Source organism: Pristis pectinata, chromosome 34 (genome assembly GCF_009764475.1).
Source record: "Pristis pectinata isolate sPriPec2 chromosome 34, sPriPec2.1.pri, whole genome shotgun sequence".
NCBI classification, from domain to species: Eukaryota; Metazoa; Chordata; class Chondrichthyes; order Rhinopristiformes; family Pristidae; genus Pristis; species Pristis pectinata.
Window position 1 is genome coordinate 6,718,299 of NC_067438.1, and position 16,748 is coordinate 6,735,046.

Consider the following 16,748-nt stretch of genomic DNA (forward strand, 5'->3'; position numbering starts at 1 on the left):
AGAGAGAGTAACCCTTTATTCACCAGATCTCCCTTCCCATTGTCTTCTACAGAGTATTTGATCAAGTGTTGGTAAAAGGATGATCCATGGATTAAAAACTCCGATCTTTTGGAATTTTGCCTAGTTTATTCTGGTAAATATTGTCAGTGGTGGCTTAGTGGGCAGATCTCCCCTTTTGAATTGGAAGGTTGTGGGTTCACATCCCACTCCAGAGACTTGATCTCAAGGTGTCCTCTGCTGGAGGAGTCACTAATCCTGTCTGCTGCCAAATTGGCTTGAAGGATCCTCTTGAAGAAGAGTTGTTTCCAGTGTGCTGGCTGGTGTTCTTCCCTTAATTCGTGTCTCCAAATAGATTACCTGGCCATTTTGCTGTGTGTGGTAGTTAGCTTAATACAAATGGGCTGTTGTGTTTCCTACATTACAGTTATGACCATGCTTCAAAAGTACAGTAAAACTTTGATAATCTGCTCTCCCACCTTTTGAAAGTCCTGATGGTTCGGCATCTGATGTACCAGGTAATGTTTCCTGCGCTCTCTTCTGATGTGCTGAGGCCCCAGTTCCTTTGAACTTGCCTGGTTCACTGGGAAATTTATTATGATACTATTTAACATCTTAAGTGAATTAAAAATGTTGAGGTATTAATACGAATAAAATTCAATAGTCTTGAAAATTTGCTAATCTGGCAATACCGAAATCCCGGCATGCCAGATATTTAGTTTTACTGTACTTCATTAGCCATAAAGCACTTTCTGAATACTGACGTTATGAAGTGGATTATAGAGTAACAAGTCTTTCACACTATGTAAATCTTAATTATCAACTGATCAATTTTATGCAGCTTAACAATCAAAGCATTAATGCTGACACAAGAGACAACAGATGCTGTAACCTGGAGCAAAAAACAAACTAGAATCAAATTTATTACCACTGACTTGTATAACGTGAAATTTTGTTTTGTGGCAGCAGTACAGTGCGAAGACATAAAATTACCATAAATTACAAAAATAGTGCAAAAAAAAAGGAATAACGAGTTTGTGTTGATGGGTTCACGAACCATTCAGAAATATGATGGTGGAGGGGAAGAAGCTGTTTCTGTATCGTTGAGTGTGGGTCTTCAGGCTCCTGTATCTCCTACCTGATGGTAGTAATGAGAAGAAGGCATGTCCCGGGTGGTGAGGGTCCTTAGTGATGAATGCTGCCACCTTGAGGCACTGCCTCTTGACGTCTGTGATGGTAGGAAGGGTTGTGCCCGTGATGGAGCTGGCTGGGTCTACAACCCTCTGCAGCCGCTTGCGATCCTGTGCATTGGATGTTCCATACGAGGTGGTGATGCAACCAGTCAGAATACTCTCATTGTACATCTGTAGAAATTTGTAAGAGTCTTTGGTGACATACCAAATCTCCTCAAACTCCGAATGAAGTAGAGCTGCTGGCGTGCCGCCTTCATGATTACATCAATGTGTTGGGCCCAGGATAGATCCTCTGAGATGTTGACACCCAGGAACTTGAAGCTGCTCACCCTTTCCACCGCTGACCCCTCAATGAGGACTGTGTGTTCTCCTGACTTCCCCTCCTGAAGTCCACAATCAGTTCCTTGGTCTTGCTGACATTGAGTGCGAGGTTGTTGTTGCAACACCACTCAACCAGCAGATCTGTCTCACTCCTGTACACTGCCTCATTGCCATCTGAGATTCTACTGACAACAGTGGTGTCATCGGCGAATTTATAGATGACGTTTGAGCTGTGCCTAGCCACACAGTTATGAGTGTAAAGCGTAGAGCAGTGGGCTAAGCACACATCCTTGAGATGCACCTGTGTTCATAGTCAGCGAGGAGGAGATGTTATTACTGATCAGCACTGACTGTGCTCTCCTGATAAGGAAGTCGAGGATCCAGTTGCAGAGGGAAGTACACAGGCCCAGGTTTTGAAGCGTGGTTATTAGTACTGAGGGAATGATGGTGTTGAACGCCAAGCTGTAATCAAACAGTAGCCTAACATATGTCTTGCAGTGTCTAGGTGCTCCAAAGCCACATGGAGAGCCAGTGAGATTGCATCTGCTGTCAACCTGTTGTGGCAGGAGGCAAGTTACAGTGAGCCCAGGTCCTTGCTCAGGCATGTTAAGTCTATTACAGAATTTTATGCCTGTATGAATCAGCAGTTTCTGCCACAGATAAATTAGGGGGACAGCATTTATGATTTACAGCAAATATACAAACAGGAACGCAGTGTGTCAGATGAAGGGTCTCGACTCGAAGTGTCGACTGTCCATTTCCCTCTGTAGTTGCTGCCCAACCTGCTGAGTTTCACCAGGACCTTGTTTTTATTTTTTGCTGTAAATCATAAATGCTGTTCTCCTAATTCATCTGTGGCAGAAACTGCTGATTCACAGGGGCATAAAACTCTAACTTGGAGTCATTGTGTACTTGCAGCATAGGAATAGGCCCTTTAACCCACTGAGTCCACACTGACCATCAGCCACGCATTTTACACTAATCCTGTTTTCTATTCCCCCAAATATCCAAGGGCATTTTCCCCTGCGCCTTGATGTGAAGTCCAGGCTGTCAGCGTGGCATCATTTATTTGTCAATATTAAGCCTTTCAAATCTCAATGTTCATTTTGGCTGTGTTCTTCTCACATCCTTTGCCTGTGCACGTAAACCTGAAGGAAATCTTTTCATAACGATTATGAGGTTGTCCATAAACAGTCATAAATTCCCAGCCCCACTCCAGTCACTATCATTTAAGAAGATGGAATAAATACAGAGCATAGTGTTTTCTGAGTCTGCTTATTTAAATACCAGCACAAGTTCCTAGAGAGTGGAGGGGAAATCCTGAGTGGGGGGGAATTTCCTCCTTTCCTGGGACCAGAATGCCGACTGAGTCACTACAGATCTTAAGTCAAACCTGAGTTGTTCCCCATCATGTGTTTTTCCCTGACCATGGGAATGACATAAATGTGGAAATTTCCAGAGGAATATTGACCTTTTCTTGTTTTGCTGTAATGCCCAGGTTGGCACTTTAACTTGTGCAAAGATCAATAAATTTTAACCATTGTATTACTTAAAACTAACTGCTGGAGGAACTCAGCGGGTCAGGCAGCATCTGTCATGGGAAATCGACAGTCGACGTTTCGGGTCAAGACCCTTCATCTGGACCATCTGCAGATTCCAGCATCTGCAATCTCTAGTGTCTCCTTATTAAAACTGTCAGTTTCAGAGACCTACTTAGTTGTTGATAAAGCCAATATAACTTAAAGCCAGGAAAGTCACTCCAGAATCGATTTCTTTTTTAAACTTGAAATATCAATTCCAATAAAACTTAACGTCCACATTTCTGTTTCTTTTCACCTTCTCCTCAGATGGAATTTCAGCGGCAAGTGGACACACTGAAAGCTTCAAATGATGCTGAGGGTGACTTCTCTGTGTCACAAGCTGAGCAATCATCAAGACAAGCCATGCTGGAGAATGCATCAGATATTAAGGTACCTGTTATGAACTCTGGTCTTGCACTAAACGAGGGTGGTGGGACCTCTAAACTGCGCTGGACTTCATTATGTGAGCGCGAGGCAAACATACATCACGTCCTGTACCAGGGATGCTACCAATTGAGTCCAGTTGGTGGGCGATCTGCTGGAATAGACTGTGGGCGGGATAGGAAGTCTGAAGAACAACTTCTCTACAACACCTTGTAGGACAGATTTGTTGCTCAGGAGAAGCCAAGGACTCTCAAATCCCCTTGGTTAATTAGTTGCCTGACAAGTACACGAGTGTAGATTTTGTATGGCTGCCAATTGATAAGAACAGTGTTGAATTTTTGGTATTGGTTTATTATTGTCACTTGTACCGAGGTACAGTGAAAAATTTGTCTTACAAACTGATCTTACAGGTCAATTCATTACACAGTGCAGTTACGTCAAGTTAGTACAGTGTGCATTGATGTAGTACGGGTAAAAAAAAAGTACAGAGTAAAATGTCACAGCTACAGAGAGAGTGCAGTGCAATAAGGTGCAAGGTCACAAGGTAGATCGTGAGGTCATAGGTCATAGTCCTTCTCATTGTATAAGGGAACTGTTCAATAGTCTTATCACAGTGGGGTAGAAGCTGTCCTTAAGTCTGGTGGTACGTGCCCTCAGGCACCTGCATCTTCTACCCGATGGAAGAGTAGAGAAGAGAGAATGTCCCGGGTGGGTGGGGTCTTTGATTATGCTGGCTGCTTCACCAAGACAACGAGAGGTGAAGACCAAGGAGGGGAGACTGGTGTCCGTGATGCGCTGGGCTGTGTCCACAGCTCTGCAGCTTCTTGCGGTCTTGGGCAGAGCAGTTGCCATAACAAGCCATGATACATCCTGATAGGATACTTTCTATGGTGCATCGGTAAAAGTTGGTGAGAGTCAAAGGGGACAAACCAAATTTCTTTAGCCTCCTGAGGAAGTAGAGGCGCTGGTGAGCTTTCTTAGCCATGGCATCCACGTGGTTTGTCCAGGACAGGTTGTTGACGTTCAGTCCCAGGAACTTGAAGCTGTCAACCCTCTCGACCTCAGCACCATTGACGTAGACAGGTGTATGTACACTGCCCCCTTTCCTGAAGTCAGTGACCAGCTCTTTAGTTTTGTTGGCATTGAGGGAAAGGTTATTGTCATGACACCATTCCACTAAGCTCTCTATCTCCTTCCTGTACTCCGATTCATCACTGTTTGAGATATTATTGATATAATTAAAATTGAGAATTTTCTATCCCTTTCCAAAGTTCAGTTAAAATGATAGCTGAATCTCTCATTCGTGTTTTTGGGAAATACTTCTTGCTTTTTAGGTTTGATTTTTTTCTGTTCATTTTGCCGCTGTCAATTTTCCCTCTTGCACTTGAGCCTATTTCATTACAGCACAAATAGACCAGGAAGGTACAGGTCAATTGAGGGTGACATGCACCCATTGTATCACCCTCGCAGTCCGTCGTCCACCTATATATCGATGACATCTAGTTCAGGTTCAAGGCTATCTTGTCTTAAATGTAGCATTGTATGTCAATATAGCAAGGGCAGGTATGTGCTTGTGTGAAGGGGTAACAATTGGATAGAAGGGGGAAAGCTGATGGTACTGTATGGTAAATTCTGTTGGAACGTATACATAAGAAAGCCACCAAGGCAGGCGTGGACTTGACTGCATTACTGCTAATATCTGATAGCTTGCATAAAAGTTGGGAATTTTTTGCAAGGACCTGTAGGGCTCCTGCTCTCCTTCAGGAGCTTGGAAGAAGGACAATTGTAAGCTGAGAGATTTTAGCGGTAACTGCTTTTACCCATCTGAAGTACATTAAATGGTGTTCGGGTAACAAAGCTAGCACTAAAGCGTGAGTGCTTTATGTAGTTATCATAATCCTATCATTGTTGCTGTACGGCCCTCATCTTCAACACCACCCAAACCCCCTGTTCCTTGCTGTAAACTTGCATTATTTTTCATGAAGCCGTGTTTTTTTTCAGCTGGAGAGGTTCAGCATCTCAGCTCATGGGAAAGAACTGTTCATCAATGCTGACTTGTACATTGTAGCTGGAAGGAGATATGGTCTGGTTGGACCTAACGGGTAAGTGGGAAAATGGGGCTCTTTGAGAACTTGTCCAACATTAACAACCTTAAGCAACAAACAATCTGCTGGAGGAACTCAGCGGGTCCTGACGCAGGGTTTCAACCCAAAAAGCAGACAATTCCACGTTTATCCCCCCACCCCCTACAGATGCTGCTCGAACCACTGAGTTGCTCCAGATTCCAGCATCTGCAGTCTCTTGTGTCCCCATTAACAGCCTTAACTCTTATCAAGTGTTTTTCAGTTTATTGGGAAAAAAAAATCAACTTGTCCATTCCATTTAAAATTGTCAACCTTCTAAAACAATGCAAGCCTGCTATTACATGCTTGTGTCGAAAATAACTACTTGCCTTTGCACGGATGTGGAGAGGATATTACATCTGAGATGCAGATATATTTTGACATAATGAGCAAAAATAATTTTTCAAATGCTTATCAATTGTTATACAAAGCCGCTACTTTGATTACTTTTTTGCCCCTTATCTGCTCCCAGATAGTTGTTCTACATAGACGAGAGGCTGTTTCCTTTCCTAAGTGGCAAATCCTGCCTAAAACGTTCTGTTAAATAAGTTCCTGCTAAATCTAAATTGACAGCAGAAAAGATTCTTGCAAGTAATTTTATTGATCAGATCAGTGAATGTGGTTAACATGGTCTGCCTTTCTTTCTTTCTTTTTCAATCTTTTTATTAGTTTCCAAATTAATAGATTAATATATAACATCGATGTTTGTACATGTAGTACAACGAGATCAGGAGAACAATCATGGCATAGATAATCATAAAGAATAGTAAAATATAAAAAAAATCTAACTCCCATGATCTCTTAGTAAATGAATATAATATAAAAGAAAGGAAAGAAAAAGGTTTATTGTGTATATAAAAGAAAGGAAAAAAAATCCCCAAATCAATAAGAAAAATTATAAACAATATATCAAACCAAACTGGGGGGAAAAAAATTTTAAAAAAGATGGGGAAAAAAAAAAGACTGGACTGAAATTTCTCAGTAGAAACAGAGCAATATTATGTTGTCAACTCCGTTCTTCTAAATTGGAAAGTTATTGAAAAGGGATCTATATCATGCGAAAATATTGAATAAATGGACTCCAAGTATCTTCAAATTTAAGTGAAGGATCAACAGTACCACTCCTAATTTTTTAAACGTGATATAGTTTGAGATGGTCTGCTTTTCTTCATCCATCTGTTTGGCTTATTCATCCCAAAATCACTAGAGTTGCAAATTTTGTACCTTTTTTTTTCCCAAAGCTGTGACTGGCACACAAGTTAAAACTGTGCAGAGTTGCACAGAGTAGGCGAGAACCAGCATGGAAACAGGCCCTTCTGCCCACCGAGTCTATACTGACCATCAACCACCCATTTACACTAACCCTAGGTTAATCTAATTTTTTTTTAATCCTCCCCAGATTCTACATCTCCCCCTTTGGACTAGGAGCAATTTACAGTGGCCAATCAACCTACTGACCCGCACATCTGTGGGATGTGGTAGGAAACCAGAGCACCCGGGGAAACCTACGTGGTCACAGGGAGAACATGCAAACTCCACACAGAGAGCAGCCGAGGTCAGGATTGAACCTGGGTCTCTGGTGCTGTGAGGCATCAGCTCTACTAGTTGCGCTGCTGTGCTACTCCCATGGATCTTTCATGGGTTACAGGTAGCGAAAGATGGTGGCATAGTGGTGCAGTAGGTAGAGCTGCTGCTTACAGCTGCAGCAACCTGGGCTTAACCCTGACCACCGGTGCTATCTGTGTGGAGGTTGCATTATTCCAGTGACTACTTGGTTTCCTCTGATTTCCTCCCACATCCCAAAGACATGCTGGTAAGGATCTTGGCTTCTGGCAAAAAGGGTCAAAGAGGAGTTGATGAGCATGTGTGAGACAATAAGTTGCAGAGCTGTAGGGAAATAAGGAGAGGAGCAGCAGCGCTAAAGAGATTGCTCCCCAAGAGGCAGTATAGATCTAATGAGCCAAATGGCTGCCTCCTATGTTATGGGGAAGAGCACAGAGAGCCATTGCACCATGTACAGTAATCCCTGGACTGCTCAATGGACTGAGTACATCATCAGGGTAACAGAAGTTCAGTACTGAGGAGTGGTGCATTATTAACACAGGTGTAAAACCTAACCATCCCACCCCTCTACCTTGGACATATGGCATATAGTGCCATATGATCACATGGCATCATTTGAAGAAGGGCTGGAGTGTTTGACTTGGGATGTTCTCCAAACATGGACGATCTAGGCATTGTTTGCTGTTTGTGGGACCAGCTCTGTGCAAATTGCCACCTTGATTTTCTCCAATGCAAATGCTTCAAGAGCTCCCAGAAACGCAGCACAGATTGGTTGCAAAGCTTGGAGCAAAGGGACATTATCTGAAGACAGGAACTGTGCCTTTTGCCTGGGAAGCTGGGTGCTAAATTGCATGCCAAAGATGGCAAAAATTTGGAATATTTCTTCCACAAGTAGGTCAATTAATTTTAAACGTAAGTTTGATAGATTTCAATTAATGAGATGTATTAAGAGGGGAAAGGCAGTGCTATGGATACAAATCATAAATTGCACAGTGGTGAAACCAGCACCTCTTCCTTCTTGTGTATGTTTCCCATTGCCTGTAAAGCTCCTTGGGGCATCCAAAGGATATGAAACGTGCTGCAAGTCATTTTCTTCGGATTGTTAACAAACTGATCAGCTTGTGGTATGTTCCACAGCAGGAAGTTGGCACTAAAGTAGGGTAACCCTTTTATTGGCCCAAACATTCTTGTACTGTTCAGATCTTAATTGATATCAAAACAGTTTTGGTTACCCTGTTATAGGAAAGATGTTATGAAACTGGAAAGGGCGCAAAGAAGATTTACGAGGATGCTGCCAGGACTCGAGGGCCTGAGCTATAGGGAGAGGTTGGGCAGGCTAGGACTTCATTCCTTGGAGCGTAGGAGACTGAGGGGTGACTTTAGAGATGTATAAAATCATGAGGGGAAAGTGAAAGCACATTTTTTCCCAGGGAAAGGGAATCAAAAACTAGAAGGCATAGGTTTAAGGTGAGAGGGGGAAAATTTAAAAGGGACCTGAGGGGTAACTCCTTCACACAGAGGATGGTGGGTATGTGGAACAATCTGCCAGAGGAAGCAGTTGAGGCAAGTTCAATAGTATTTAAAAGAAATTTGGACAAGTACGTGGATAGGAAAGGTTTGGAGGGATATGGGCCAAACGCAGGTGAGTGGGACTAGCTGAGATGGGCATCTTGGTGGGCATGGATGCATTGGGCCGAAAGGTCTGTTTCCATGCTGTATGACTCTAAAACAACACCAGGTGGATTTGAATCTGCACAGAGCAGCCATTTAGTTCCATAATTAAAGAAATCCCATTACACAAACTGAGGGGAACTTCTGTCCTGCAAGTGTGGAGTGCATGCCTTGATCCGTAGAAGCTTTGGTGAAAACCAACCTCCCTCAGCTATCCTGAGGTGCAGCATTGTCCCTCAAAATTCCCATTTTTTTTTTTAACTCAAGCTATTCTTGAGAATGTGGATCGTTATACTGAAGTTTTCCCTTGTTTCCCAGTAAGGGCAAGACAACACTGCTGAAGCACATCCAGAATAGAGTGCTGAACATCCCTCCCAACATTGACGTGCTCCTCTGTGAGCAAGGTAAGCTGAACTCCATGGACACTGGCTCCCTTCCATTTATTAACATGGCCATAGTGTTTCTAGAAAATGTGCTTGCATGGATCTTGAGTAGGATGGACAGGCCTTATTATCCATTTAACACCTTTCCCATAAAGTTTGGGTTCCCCTCCATGTCCCTCTGTGTTAGCCATCTTTGGTGCCATTTTGCATACTTGGTGTTCAATACTTCTTGACAGATCATTTATGAAAATGACAACAGGATCTGTATTTATCACACAGTCTATCCAGGGGTACCTGTCACTTTAGTAGAAGCTTGAGTCCAGAGTGGGTGGGGATAGAAAAGATGCATACATAGAACAGTACAGTACAGCACAGGAACAGGCCTTTTTGGCCCATAATGTCTGCACAGAACATGATGCTGAATTAAACTAAATCTTTTCTGCCTGTGCATGATCCATATCCCTCCATTTCCTGCATATTCATATGCCTATCTAACAGTTGCTTAAATGCCACTATCATATCTCCTTCCACCACTACCCCTGGCAGCCTGTTCCGGGCAAGAACCGCTCTGTGTAATTTTAAAAACAAAATTGCCCTATGCATCTCCTTTAGACTTCCACCTCTCACCTTAAATGCATGTCCTCTGGTACTTGACATTTTTACCCTCTGACTGCCTGCCCTATCTATGCCTCTCATAATTTTATAAACTTCTATCCGGGCTCCCTTCAGCCTCTAACACTCCAGAGAAAACAATCCAATTTTGTCCAACCTCTCCTTGTAGCTAATACCATCTAATCCAGGCAGCATCCTGTTAAACCTCTTCTGCACCCTTTCCAAAGCCTCCCATGATGGGGCAACCAGAACTGAAAGCAGTGCTGTAAGATTTGGCATGCAAGGAGTTGTTGATGAGAAACTTTCAGCTCCACTGAAGAGTGATGCATTGATCTAATAAATTTTGTGGGACCTCTCCTCAGAGGTGAAGGCCGATGACACAGCAGCAGTCGATGCCGTCCTGAAAGCTGATACAAAGAGGCTAAAGCTTCTGGAAGAAGAGCGACAGCTCCAGACTCTCTTGGAGAAAGGCGATGACCGCGCTGGTGAAAGGCTGCAGAAGGTGAGTGTTTAAGCCTTGGACAACTTTAACATTTAGTCTTTCACATAAATCATTTTGCCATCAGGACTTGGATATATAGCACTAATGCCAGCTCTTCAACCCAGTCCAGTTTGGTCTTCCATATCATCAACACTGCTGCTATGGTGCACTGTTGCCAGGCTCGTGCCGTGGTACATAATGTGCAGTGTAGAAGTAGTCCATTTGTTGGGCCCTTATTTCTGCTCCTGTCTTACATTTATGGTTCTGGTATTTATCTTCCTGAAAATTAAAAGGTTTTGGAATGTTTCGTTTATCAAACCACATCAAAATTTTAAAGGAGTCTATCAAATCGCCCTCTACTTCCCCTTTTCAAGGGGAAAACTTCAGCCCGTTCATTCTTTTTAACTCAGCATGTTGCAACACCTGAAGTGTGTGTGTGTGTGTGTTATGACTCATTGTTTGTCATCTCTTACGGAATGTTAATCTGTCGCTCTCGGGGTTCCTGTTATCTTCCTCTTTGCATTGTCTACCGTTTTTAGGCACGTGGCAGTGTGAATTTCCACAGGGGCTGTGTCACTGTTGTTCTGCTGAACAGCCAGTCAGATGCCTGAGGGTAGTGTCCATGGCCCATCTTCATCAATGGCCAACCTTCTATCAGAGAATAAAAAGTGAGGAAGGTTCATTGATGATTGCACAATGTAAGGGGAAAAAAAACTAGCTCATGCCTGTGTGCGAGAAGACCTGATAAAAGTTCAGATGTGTTCTGATAAGTGGCAAGTAACACTTTCATCACACAAGCACCAGACAATGAGCATCTCCAACAAAAGAGTCTAACTACTACCCTGACGTTCAGTGACATTCCCATCACCATGATCCCACCACGTCTGTCTGCAGGTGTACGAGGAGCTGCGTGCTACCGGTGCTGCTGCTGCAGAAGCCAAAGCCCGCCGTATCCTGGCTGGTTTGGGTTTCACTCCTGAGATGCAGAATCGCCCCACCAAGAAATTCTCTGGAGGCTGGAGAATGCGAGTCTCACTGGCTAGGTAAGGACAAGATGAAGAGGGCCAACAATGAAGGAACGGTGCATGCTATGGAAAGGCTGCTTCTGTGGATGGGGTGGGGGGGGGTGTCAGTGAGGGCCACTTGGGCGCTGCGTCTTTGAACAGAGTAATAGAGCAATACAGCACAGAAACAGGCTCTTCAGCCAACTCTTCCATGCTGACCAAAATGCCCATCTAAGCTAGTGCTGTTTGGCCCATGTCCCTCTAAACTTTTTAACCTACCTGTATAAATGAGGGACGATGCTGCACCTCAGGATAGCTGAGGGAGGTTGGTTTTCACCAAAGCTTCCATGGATCAAGGCATGCACTCCACGCTTGCAGAACAGAAACTACCGAAGTTCTCCTCAGTTTGTGTAATGGGATTTCTCTAATTATGGAACTAAATGGCTGCTCTGCGCAGATTCAAATCCTGCTGGTGTTGTTTTAGTCATCCAGCATGGAAACAGGCCCTTCAGCCCAACTCATCCATGCCCACCCAGATGCCCACCTAAGCTAGTCCCATTCGCCCGCGTTTGGTCCATGTCCCTCCAAACCTTTCCTATCCACGTACTTGTCCAAATTTCTTTTAAATACTGTTGTACTTGCCTCAACAAGGGAACATGAGAAAGCCTTGGCAGGCAGGATTAAGGAAAACCCCAAGGCAGATACGATAGGGTCTTTTAAGAGACTTTTGGATGGGTGCATGGAGCTTAGAAAAATAGAGGGTTATGGGTAAGCCCAGTAATATCTAGGGTAGGGACATGTTCAGCACAGCTTTGTGGGCCGAAGGGCCTGAATTTTGCTGTAGGTTTTCTATGTTTCTAACTGCTTCCTCTGGCAGCTCGTTCCATGTACCCTGTGGAAAAGCTTGCCTCCCCCAGGTCCCTTTTTAAATCTTCCCCTTCTCACCTTAAACTTATTCCCTCTCATTTTTGATTTCCTTTCCCTGGGGGAAAAGGACTCTGCATTCATCTTATCAGTGCCCCTCATGATTTCATACACCAGTCAATACACTTCTATAAGATCAATAGTGGTGGTTGTAGAATTGTTTTTTGTCTGGGGGTTACATGAAAAGCTGATCTATAAACCAGTTGTACTGCTCGATTGTTTTACAAGAAGATCAATGTAAAATAGTTGTCTTTGTGCCTGTGTCCTTATTATGGTGTCCTTGTTCTATGTTAGAGCCTTGTTCATGGAGCCCACATTACTGATGTTGGACGAGCCCACAAACCATCTGGACCTTAATGCAGTCATCTGGCTTAACAAGTAAGGTTGATTTCTGTATTGAGTCCATGACCTGGAGAGTCAGTTCTGCTTAAAATTTTCAAATGAATGTTCAAAGCTTCCTCAGACTTGGATCAACTAACCATGAAGCTTTGAGTAGGCGACAGGGGTCTATTTCAAATATAGTCACACCTAGAATATTGGTGATCCATTAAATTGTGTACCTTGCACATTGAAGCTAAACAATCCAACAACCGTAGGCGCTAGAACAGGAGGTTCTCCCTGTTGGTGTGGTTGAGTTACCTTGCCAACTCGCTTCACTTGGTTTTGGTCCTCTTTGGATCGAGGACAGGGCACAGATCTGGAATTATCTGACACTTTGGAGTGATTTCACTTCGGCACAATGTGGCATAGGCACTGCATCCTTGGTCTCTCACCCCAGCACTGGCAGAGGAACCTATTAAAGTTGACATTCAAGTTACGCCATTCATGGATACTGTTCCTTCCCGACCAGTGAAAAATCTACTCTATTCAAATCTCCTTTTAGAGAAGTTCTGATGTTCGGAACACGCACTGCTGCATTAACATGACTTGAAGTTTGTTTAAAGGCTCTCTCCTAATGGTCGAGCACCTTTCTTGCTTCAGATGTCCAAATAAAGTTGATTTGCAGCATGTAATAAACACAAGCTTTCTTGAACTGCGGCAAATCTGACTGTTCCCAAATCCTATGTTTGTCTGTAGTCTCTATGAAATTGATGCATCTGTTAATTTTAAAGCAGATTCTGAGGGGGGGGGTAAATGCATCACTTTCTCTCTTCCACACGATTCTACTATTTTCTCTTTCCACACGATTCTACCAATGGTAATAGACCTAGTTACTTTCTGGTAAGATCAGGGGTAGTGCCAACTGTGGGAGGGAGAGAATGTTTGTGACTTGATAATGTACCAGGGACGGCCTTTGTATGTCTCTGTTCACGTACCTTTTGAGATCTACTTACCTTCCATCTCTCTTTGCCAGCTATCTGCAAACTTGGAAGAAGACGCTGCTCATCGTGTCCCACGACCAGGGCTTCCTGGATGACGTCTGCACGGATGTCATTCACCTGGACATGCAGAAGCTCTTTTACTACAGGGGGAACTACAGTAAGTGATGCACAATGAGAATGATGCTGGGCATTGAAGTATAAGTTTTGGGAAATGGTTGAGGGGATATGCATGTGTTCTTAGAATTGGTGGAGACTCAAAGACTATTTACTAGGATAATCTTGCAGTGAATGTGATTGATTTTAAAATAATTAACCAAACATTTTTCATCCCGGCTGTAGGCTCAAATAACAGTTGAAAGTGAAGAGTTTACAAACAAGGGAAAGTATCAGGAAAAATGAGCAGAGTTGTAAGTGTGACTGTTAGGAACGAGAAACCAAGCAAAATGCTCAAAATGAAATCAAAAGCTGGAAACATGTTTGCTCCTTGCAGAAGCTGCTTTCATTTTTTTTTTGTTTGGCTTTCCAGCAGAAGACTTTCGAAAGTCATTCTGAGGAAGGGAGTTGAATCTAAATAAATTGTTTCAAGCATGTGATGTCTCAATTGCTGGTCAGTGATCAGCTGTAGTAGCTGTGATCAGGTGAAGGATCAGGGCAGGATTTGGATCAGTATTTCCAAGCAATTTTTAACAGAAGCTTTGGCTTCCTGTGTTAGGTGTAGCAATACGAACTGGATCTTGGATCATGTATCAAGAATAGCTACTTAGACGGTTAGTCAGCCAGAAAAAGGCAGTATCTCCAAAAGGGAGGAGTGGAAAGTAGAATTCAAGTCAAGTTTATTGTCATATGCACAAGTACGATGAGATACAGGTACAATGAAAAACTTGCAGCAGCATCGGAGGCACGCAGGTACAGACAACACGAGTATAAATTATACAAGGCAGTGAAGGAGAAGACAAGTCCAGGTTAGTGCAGGAGGTGGTCCGTAGTGTTCCGCCTTGAATCACCGGTCGATTCAAGAACCTGATGGTTGCAGGAGAGTAGCTGTTCTTGAACCTGGTGGTGTGGCACTTCAGGCTTCTGTGCCTCCTGCCCGACAGTAGCAGCGAGAAGAGGGCATGACCCAGACGATGGGGATCCTTGACGATGGATGCCGCCGCCTTGAGGCATCGCCTGCTGTCCACTACCCTCCGCGGCCTCTGGTGTTCCTGTGCATTGGAATTGCCATACCAGCCATTCATTTTGGGCAGTGCCCCTGCGCATGATTTAACACCACACATGAGGTTTATGAGGTGCATAAAGCACCAATGCAGTTTACAACTTAGGCTGCAAATATTGAAGTAACAATGGGACGAAAGAGGGTGCAATGTAATCTCAGTAACTGAAAGTGGTGTGTGAATGATTGCATGAACAGAATTATGATGTAAGTGAATGATCACTAATTTGCTTCCTCCATTTATCTCTATCATCTCTGGTCCAGACTTTAACTGGGGCCTCTTGTGCATCCTTGCTTCACTCTATTATTGCTAGCCTTGTCTTCTGTTTGGCCCCAAGTTCTAGAATTTCATATTTAATTTGTATTTTTTTCTCTTCCCTTTCATACTCTTTTGACCTTTCTCGGTCTCTTTTTTTCTCCCATGATGTCCAAGTTTAGTGAACCGCCCAGTAACATGAGCAGTTTCCACAAAGCTAAAAACGCCACGTAAATGCATCTCTTTGTATTGGTGAAAGGAACTCTAATATTGGGAGAGTCAGAGGATGGTTGCAGTTGAATCAAAGTAAAGCTTTGAACAGCCATGATATTTAACACAACAGTGACATTCTAGAAGAGCAAAAGTCAAGAAATTGCCTGCTCTCTACCTACTCCCAGCTCAAAAGAGAATTCATAGAATTCTTTGGCAGATTATGCCTTTCCCTCTTATTCCAGGCAATACAGCATCAATTTGTGTGGTGCTGATCTTCAGTAACAGGTATGAATTGTGGCCTGGAAGGGTACTCCTTCCTGCCTCGACCAACAATCGTGTGTGTATGTAATACCATAAGATAGAGGAGCACAATGAGGCCATTCAGCCCATCAGGTCTGTTCTGCCATTCGATCATAGCTGATTTATTTTTCCTTTTCAACCCCATTCTCCTGCCTTCTCCCTGTAACCTTTGACACCCTCACTAATCAAGAACCTGTCAGCCTCCAGTTTAAATATACCTAATGACTTGGCCTCCTCAGCTGTCTGTGGCAATGAATTCCACAGATTCACCACCCTCTGGCTAAAGAAATTCCTCCTCATCTTTGTTCTAAAGGGGCGTCCTTCTATTCTGAGGCTGTGCCATCTGGTCCTAGACTCTCCCACTACTGGAAACATAAAGATAGAGTTTATGGATTCATGGACCATTCAGAAATCTGATGGCGGAGGGGAAGAAACTGTTCCTGAATCGTTGAGTGTGGGTCTTCAGGCTCCTGTACCACCTCCCTGATGGTAGTAATGGGAGTAGGGCATGTTCTGGATGGTGAGGGTTCTTGATGATGGATGCTGCTGCTTGAGGTATTGCCTCTTGAAGATGTCATCGATGATGGGGAGGGTTGTGCCTGTGGGTCTTTCGATCCTGCACTTTGGAGCCTCCATACCAGGCGGTGATGCAACCAGTCAGAATGCTCTCCACCATACATCTATAGAAACTTGTAAGAGTCTTTGGTGACGTACCAAATCTCAAACTCCTAATGAAATACAGCTGCTGGCGTGCCGCCTTCATGATTGCATGAATGTGTTGAGCCCAGGATAGATCCTGGAGCCAACACTTTGCCTTCTGCCAGTCAGCCGATCTTCTATCCATGCCAGAACCTTTCCTGTAATACCATGAGTTCCTATCTTGTTTAGCAGCCTCATGTGCGACACCTTGTCAAAGGCCTTCTGAAAATCCTAGTAAACAACATCCACTGACTCTCCTTTGTCTATCCTGCCTGTTACTCTCTCAAAGAATTCCAACAAATTTGTCAGGCAAGATTTCCCCTTAAGGAAACCATGCTGACCGGCCTATTTTATCATGAGCTTCCAAGAATCCTCATCCTTAATAATGGACTCTTAACATCTTACCACATACTGAAGTCAGGCTAACTGGCCTATAATTTCCTGTCTTTTGCCTCCCTCCCTTCAAGTGTGGGGTGACATTTGCGATTTTCCAGACCTCCAGAACCATT

The 16,748-nt window shown here is 43.6% G+C and overlaps 1 protein-coding gene across 2 annotated transcripts in view; it reads left to right on the top strand.

Annotated features, from left to right (window-relative positions):
* Nucleotides 1-16,748, top strand: part of abcf1 (ATP-binding cassette, sub-family F (GCN20), member 1) — a 58,274-nt gene that overhangs the window by 23,380 nt on the left and 18,146 nt on the right. For both annotated transcript variants that reach the window (XM_052043572.1, XM_052043573.1), the window contains 7 exons: nt 3,359-3,481; nt 5,477-5,577; nt 9,151-9,236; nt 10,190-10,329; nt 11,203-11,351; nt 12,531-12,614; nt 13,591-13,715. In XM_052043572.1, the coding sequence (XP_051899532.1) occupies nt 3,359-3,481; nt 5,477-5,577; nt 9,151-9,236; nt 10,190-10,329; nt 11,203-11,351; nt 12,531-12,614; nt 13,591-13,715 (808 nt within the window). The remainder of the gene's footprint in view (nt 1-3,358; nt 3,482-5,476; nt 5,578-9,150; nt 9,237-10,189; nt 10,330-11,202; nt 11,352-12,530; nt 12,615-13,590; nt 13,716-16,748) is intronic.